Here is an 8,164-nt window from a genome sequence, read left to right as displayed (position 1 = left end):
ATATTAACCAATGTTCAAATTTAAGTATGTTTGTAAATGTATACTTGAGATCATTTTTTTAAGTTTATGTGTTCTACAACTTTCTATAATCACAGGATGATGAAGTGGGATTCATAATAAATTCTCATGAGCTTTTGGTAAATCAACCATCAAACTATTTAGAAGTTAGAGCACTTAACATTGTTAACATGTATGTATCTTTATGTTGTTTCTCTCTTTTTTATGTTAAGAAAATATATTTTATGTACAAGAAAACATTATTCAACATGTATTTTATGCTATATATACTATGTTAGTTTCTATCGCTTATTTTGTATAAACATCGATGAAGATTTTTATAATTGATTTTGATGAAAGAAATTTACAATTATTATTCCAAATTGTTGCTGATAATCACGAATGATTTTTAATATGATATGACTTTATTGTTGAAAACTAATAATTATGCATGTTATAAAAATGAATTCTTTATGTTCTATCAAAACTTATATAGATGTATCTTATTTTAAATGTTTTTATAGTAATAAAAATAAATTATGTTATCACATTTATCAATTTTCTTTTTTTCATATTTATTCTTTATGGTAAAAAATAGTAAAATAAATAAAATGTTAATATTTTTCATAAGAAAATATAAATGATCAAAATATAGCTCAAGTGTAACACACTCTTAACATATTGTTTGTAAGATTGGTCATAACACATAAAAAATCCTATATTTTTGAAATTCAAATTATCATTTTATTTGGACCCTTCATTATCTTCTAATTTTTTATAGTTTTAAGAAAAGAAAATGAAAGTACAATAAAAATTTATGATAGTTTGTTTTTAATTATAATAATGAAAATTTTCAAATAAGTAGTTATTAATTAGTAAAATATAATAATTGTTTAAAATAACATAACACTAAAAAATATAGTATATTATATTAATACATTATTGTTATTTCTAATAATAATAATAATAATAATAATAATAATAATAATAATATAATAATAATAATAATAATAATACGTGAAATAAAAATATCCAAATAAATTATTTATAATTAGTTTAAAATAAGTACAGTTTAAAATAATTTTAAATAAAAAACTTAATTCAATTTGATTCATACATATTTTTTTATATATTTTTTATCATATACTTAAAATTATTCTAATATTAGTTACAACTTAGTATAAAAGTTATTATTTCAATGATAAATATTAATAATATTGTTTTTACAACATATAATTGTTAATATTTATATTATATTATTGGACACAAATTAAGAGTTTAAAACTCTCATTACAACTTAATAGTTTTTTTTTTTTAATTTAAATGTAATTACGATTTCAGATTTAATGCAATTTTTCTTTATATTTTCCACTACATTTAAATTTTTTTTAAACTTATGGTCATTAATGTGCATTATTTTTTTATTTTCCACTTATTTATTATACACATTGTAGCTGTATTAGTAGTATATAAGTAAGTTTTGATTAAAAAATCATATGTTTAAAAAGATTTGTGATTCAAAATGAAAGAGTTGAAAAAAAAATAAGTTTTTTCGTATCAATGGTTATTTCAACACAATTTTTTTTATAACAATATTTCTATATATTAAATGTATGTTGATTTCAAAATATTCATTTTCAATGATTTATAAATGTTTAATAAGTTTTATTTGATGTCAATGTTATAATGTTGTAGCATTTTTATTTTATTAAATGCTAGAGTGGTTTTCATACTATTTCTTATTTGTTTTATATACAAACCGATATACGTTTTATATATAATTTCCACAACTTAAAACGTTCTATAAAATCCTCAAAAGTTGTAGTATTTATTTTTTCATACCACCTTGTTTTTTATGCATAATAATCAATATATGTTGAATACATAATTTACACAATATAAAACGGTTTATAAAATTATGAATTAATAGGGGAAATAACTAATGATATAAATTTATTAAAATTAATAAAACTAGCATGTTAACTATAGAGTATTTGTTTTATTATTGACATTGATTTTACATATATATATATATATATATATATATATATATATATATATATATATATATATATATATATATATTAAATCAGAATTTGTTAAATGTTATTATTTTAATTAAATAATTATATTTAAACGCAATGCACGGGGATTCAACTAGTTCGTAATAAGGGAAAACATTTTAAAGAAGTTTCCAACATTATTTTGGTTTCATGCAAAGGCCATGACCACTAAATCAAAGTTCGTAAGCAAAACAATTTACATAAAAAAATATATATATTATAATTAAAGCTTTCAAACCATTAAACTCATCTAGTATATTTCTTGTTCTATCTATCTCTCTTTATTTTTTTTTTAACCGAGAAACTTACTCCTAAAACTACCTATATATCTTTTAATGAGACTTAAACCTATGAACTTTCATTTAAGAATATCACTCTTTATCGCTAGACCAAATGTCCTTTGGTCTATATCGTTCTCTCTCTTGTTCACTATATATTCAAGAGTGAACATCATCCCAAAACTAGGAGACATGTGGCTTACAATGTAACATGTAATTTACTAGTGAATATGTAGTCACGATACCTCTTACTAGTTAATATGTAGTTACGATACATCATAGCTGTGATAACTCAAAGCTAAAATATATAAATATATATGTAATTAGATTATATCATTATAATAAAATGATTAGTCCAAGGATTAATGAGTTAATTAGTAGAGATTTATGAGGTTTAATGTCCAAACCCGTCACCTTCATTGTGGAAATAAATTCGAGCATTTGAAGGGTTTATAACTTCCAAGACCTTAGGAATTATAAAGAGCTTGAAAAATCGACTAGAAACCCCACCAAAATTGCAAGAAAGGTTGGAGAAACGAAGTAGAAATCGGGGTTTGAAGTTCGTAAAGTATTTTCGGAAGTGGTGCTCAAAATTAAGGTAAGATTCTTTAGTTTCAACTCGTTATAGTTGTTAAAATAGGTTTATATGTAAGCATTTTGTGTCTTGTTCAATCTCATATCTCGATTCAAGCCAATAAGTCATAGTTTAATGAGAATTTTAAAGAAATAAATTTTGTTTGAAACAAATGTTTGACTCCAACTTATTTAGAGTAAAATTTTGGTAAATGAATATGGATAACTTGAAGAAAAGAATGAAGAGAAGTATTTTGATTTTTATATAAATATTTGAAACAATTTGGAGGAAATTTAAAAGTTTTTACAGATTAAAAATGGTGGAAATAAGTTAAAATTCCGGGTTAAGAAGAAAGGGTGTTTATGGGTTTAATTTTATTTGGGTGGGTCATTGGACTGTCAAATATGGAGACTTGCAATACTTGTTTTAATGAAATTTCAATTTACAGAATCAGTCATTATACGTGATAAAGTGTTAATTTCCATTTTTGGGAAAATGTACGTTTCTTCCTTTTCATTTAAATTGGAATATGAATTTATGGAAAAGGTCTTTATAGTTTTAATGACGTGTCAATATTTATTTTCTTACATTTAAAACCATTGCATTTTAATAAAAATTACGTAAATGAGGTATAGAGTTTTGATTACTTGCGAGTTCTATGTATTTTCTTTTATTTATAAAAAAAAGAGACACAAGTTTGTCTTGTATTTTTAAGATTTAAATTGTTTTAACTTTTAAGTATTAAATATGAAATCAATTAGTTGGAAAGAGAGAGGCATAATTCAACTGCGAACGTCAATGTAAAATTATTTTGGTTGGCCGAATGAGACATGTGGATACTTGAATCGAAACGGACGTGTAGGATATTTTCTAGGACGATTACCTTAGAAAATTTTTTCGTGGAATGTAGGGTGCATATTAGCAACAAAGCTTCGGTTAGGACTTATCGGTTGCAAGGTGAGTTTTTCGTGTTCTGTGGTTGCTCGCACATAAATGTTTGTCATGTGTTTATTATGTGGTTTTTATTTATTTATTTATGATATGTTTTATGATAAGTATGGTTGTGTGCAAATGTTATTTTGGAATTGTTGTCTACTGTGTGTGTGTGTGTGTTTGGCACTTGTTTAGTGGGAACGGGTGAGGTGTTTAATCGCCGTGAGCATGACGGATGTGTGTGATCGGCGAGGATGAGAATTGAGATTTATACCCATTTCCTTGGATATTTAAAATACTTGAGTACAATGGATGATTAGTTGTCTCAAGGAGAAGGGAAATGAATCTTTGGTTCTTTCTCTGGATAATTAATCGTTCCCCTAAATTATGTCATCGGGTGATATATTTGTTGTATGATTTATTGAAACTATATGATAAAACTGTTTTGTTTTTTTTGTAATTGATGGACATATATGTGCAACACGAACTCACTAGGCTCTAGGCTTACCCATTTAGAAACTTTAAATGTGCGCAACCAGGAAACTATTTAGCAAGTGGCAGGAAAAAAGTTCAAGGAGAAGGATTGATCCAGAAGTCGACAGAGGAATTCCGCAAAGACGTAACACCCGACGTTGTTTAGTTGAAGACTTTGTTTTATTTTATTTTGTTTCCGTTGTAGGGTAATCTATAAGTAAGTGCTTAATTGATCTTGGAAGATGTTGGAACGATTATTTGTTATATAATCTATATATGAAAATTGGGGTGTTACAATAGCCTAATATAATAAAAAATTATTAATATTGAAAACTTTGAAATAGATTTTTGTTTATATGTGAGAAACGTTCATTTACTGTTTTCATTTCCGCATTTGTATTTTTTATTGTTGAATCTTGGATCCAACAATTGGTACGAGGGCTTGTATAATTTGATAGACCTTTTGCTCCTCAAACCATTCTTGTCTTGATTAACATATTTTTGAAAAGTTTATCATATTTTTCTTAAAATAATTTAATAATATAGAAATATAAAGATTTACTTACTTTGTTCTTAATTTGCAGAGGTTTTTTCTATCAAACCCACCAAAACCCCAAAAAATTTCCTTGTCTTTTAGCATTTTCTTTAATTTTTTTTGAAAAAACACAAAATGTTGATTAGATTTAAATATTCTAACTAGTTTTTGTTATTTTTAGTACATGTATTTTTCTTAACGTTTTTTAAAACCGACAAAAAGAACGAGATTTGTAATATAATTACATTTATAGTCCCTAATTTTTCAGTCTTTTGACATATTTGATCTTTGCTAAAATTTGTTAATTATTTTTGCTCCCTTGATTAAATATTATCACAAGTTTGGTCATCGAACATTATATCTTTGCAATATGACAGATTTAGCCCCTGAAAGAAATAAATATTCACAAGACAAGTACTTTTGTGGTTTTTCTAGACATTGATCCTTGTAAATTATCTTTGACATTATTGGTCCTTGAACTTTAATTCTTGAATAATTAAAGGGCTTTTTTGGTCCTCTGATTTATATATTTATTTATTTTTTATTTTTTTTTGCAAATGATCACTCAACAATTTTTTCACCTCCTTGTTTTCCAACATTTGTGTATTTTTTTTTTCTTTTTTTGCATTTTATTTTGATTACATCCTACCTAAAACGCCTGGTAATATTTATTAGATTATTGTAATAAAATTTTATCTTATTATAGTGATGGAAACATGTAAAATTATTTTTCAACAATTTCCTCTATGTGTTAATTGTTATGTGATAAGTGTTGAAATAAAGACATGTCTTATGACACAGATTCACTAAGTCACATAAAATATTTTCAACATAATCAAATAATAATGAAATACATCATCATCAATTTCATGAAAAGATAGATAAACATATTTATTGTGAAAAGCAATACCTTTTTGAATCATTGGTGAAATCACTTAATTATTCTTCAAAGGATTTTCTAATTATTATTCGGAACATTATCAATCTGAAAACTAGTTGGAACCGATTAGTAGTATTCGGTTTGGTTCCCTCAATTTTCGATTTTCGATTCTTTCAGTTCAGATCGGTTCTTGTATGAACCCCTGGCAGAACACAAGAGGGGTTAGGGGAGGCCATCGCCTCCCAACTTTTTATCATTTTAGATAGTGCATCAAATAATATGGGTACGAGTTTCATTTTAGTTTTCATCATATTTTTTTTATTTGAATATTTAAATATTTAAATTATATATTTACTCCTTTTCTTTATGTACAATCATCTCTATTTCAAGAATTCGAATCCAATAATCCTATTAATTAGTAAAGGTTGAACAAATTTCATTAACAACAAACCTTTCCAATATATACACAGATATTATCTATTATAAAAAAATATCATGTCAGAATATAAAATCAATATTCATGTATTTAATTAATGAGAGAGATGTTCATGAAGAAAAAAAATTTATCATGTACACTGAAAAATTAGGGACTATAAATGTAATTATATTACAAAGGTACGTATGCACCCGATGGATATATATATATATATATATATATATATATATATATATATATATATATATATATATATATATATATATATATATATATATATACAAAAATTAAGGACCATGACAGTTTTTGTAAGCATAAGATAATTCGATAAAGCTTATCTAGTCAGTACATTAAGGATCGAGACTCGATAGTGAATCAGTCGTCTAAAAACTACATCTAATCCAGCCTCTATACAATTTACACTAATTACAAGATTTTCTAACTTTCTATCGGCGGTTGTCATTTCCTCCGTACCTCGAAGTACACAAAACAGCACATCATCCACACTCCCCACCTCGTTTGTGCTCTGCTTTCCCTTCTCACTCGACCTCAATTTTGAAATCAACGAGCACCCCAAATGCATGTTCTTGATCGTAGTTCCTGATGACGACAAGAACAATAAGAGAGTTCGTAAAACGATAGATGTCATCATATTTACTTCTCTAAGCACTTTCACCACCATTGTCAAATGATAATCTTCTAAGGATGGTAGAAGCGTAAACTTCCTTTCGGCATGTTTTAGTGATCTAATGCACTTTGATGCCTCTTTCTTCAACTTCTTTCTTAATCTGATATAACAAGAAATGTCATCTTCAAACCTTGATTCTGTACCTCTCCGGCGAAGACTTGACTGAAGGCGTTGCGCTTGTTCCTTCATCTTCTGTAGAGTATCCCTAACAATCCCACAAGTGTCGAGTAGTTTTACTGAACGTTCCAATGCGTCTTCCAATACCTTTCCATGGCTTACAAAAGCTTGTTGTGTGAGGGAAGAGTAAACAAGCTCCTCGACACATCTATACACCTCCGCTAAACTTAATAGGCCGGTTTGAATGGTTTCAGCTGTTAGGGTTTCAGAGGAAGAACACGATCTTACTTCCCACACTCGTAACTTATTTAGCTCAGCCTCAACACGAAAAGAAGTTGGATGCAATCTAGAAGGCAAGCTAATGGATCTAGTTGGAGGCAATGCAGATGATCTTTTCATCTTCTAAGTGTTCTAAAAACAACTCAAAGTCTTTAAAATGTAGAAATTAACAAAAGAATGAACTAATCATTATGAAGAAGTGGATGGTATTTATGCGTATGGCTCTTTGAATTCATGGAAGAATCTGGTCTCTACAAGTTGTTGAAAATAATGACAAAACAGAATATAATCATGTTATTGCAATGTGGGCGGCCTTATCGATTTCAATGAAGTTGTAACCTTTTAGGTCAGCAAATATAGAAACAGCGATCTTTTTGTTCAATCTTATGTCGACGAAATGACGAAAAGGTCTACATCTGTGACAAATTAGTGGTCTATCCATTGAATGAAGTAGTGTTGTTATATGCATGCATATCAATCAAAACATGAAATATTCTTGAAGAAGAGATTGCAGACTGTGAGAGAATTAAAGATTTTTTGTAGAATTTGTGACAGAAGAATGGTCATGTGTAGAGGGAACAAGGGAGCAGGAGATGAGTTAAAAATATGAGGATTGAGGGAGGGTGGGATGGGTAACGTGACAGAAATGAAGACACCTTTCTACACATAACATGTTAAATATTGATGACGAGGGTATGGTACATGGGACTTGTGATTTGTTTTTTTACTATTTTATGAGTGAACATGAATAGGTGGGAGAAGATCTATCGTGATCATGACCGTAGAAATTGACCTATAAATTATCATATGTTGCCAAACTAGAGTTTAGAATATAAAGTGTTTGCCAAATTAAATAAAAATGTTAGCATTAAATTTTTTGTTTAATTAGATGTATGAGGTTAAAATAAAA

The 8,164-nt window shown here is 27.2% G+C and overlaps 1 protein-coding gene across 1 annotated transcript; it reads right to left on the bottom strand.

Moving 5' to 3' along the window:
• Window positions 1-6,493: 6,493 nt before the first annotated feature.
• LOC145033756 (uncharacterized) lies at window positions 6,494-7,410 on the bottom strand. The gene has a single exon (XM_078982300.1). It carries the CDS (start codon window positions 7,372-7,374, stop codon window positions 6,505-6,507), a length of 870 nt encoding a protein of 289 aa, XP_078838426.1. The 5' UTR covers window positions 7,375-7,410; the 3' UTR covers window positions 6,494-6,504.
• Between the last annotated feature and the right edge of the window lie 754 nt (window positions 7,411-8,164).

This window comes from Lactuca saligna, chromosome 3, assembly GCF_052625555.1.
Source record: "Lactuca saligna cultivar CGN05327 chromosome 3, ASM5262555v1, whole genome shotgun sequence".
NCBI lineage: Eukaryota > Viridiplantae > Streptophyta > Magnoliopsida > Asterales > Asteraceae > Lactuca > Lactuca saligna.
Note: the sequence above shows the minus strand (reverse complement) of the source record. Positions and strands in the feature narration are given on the sequence as shown.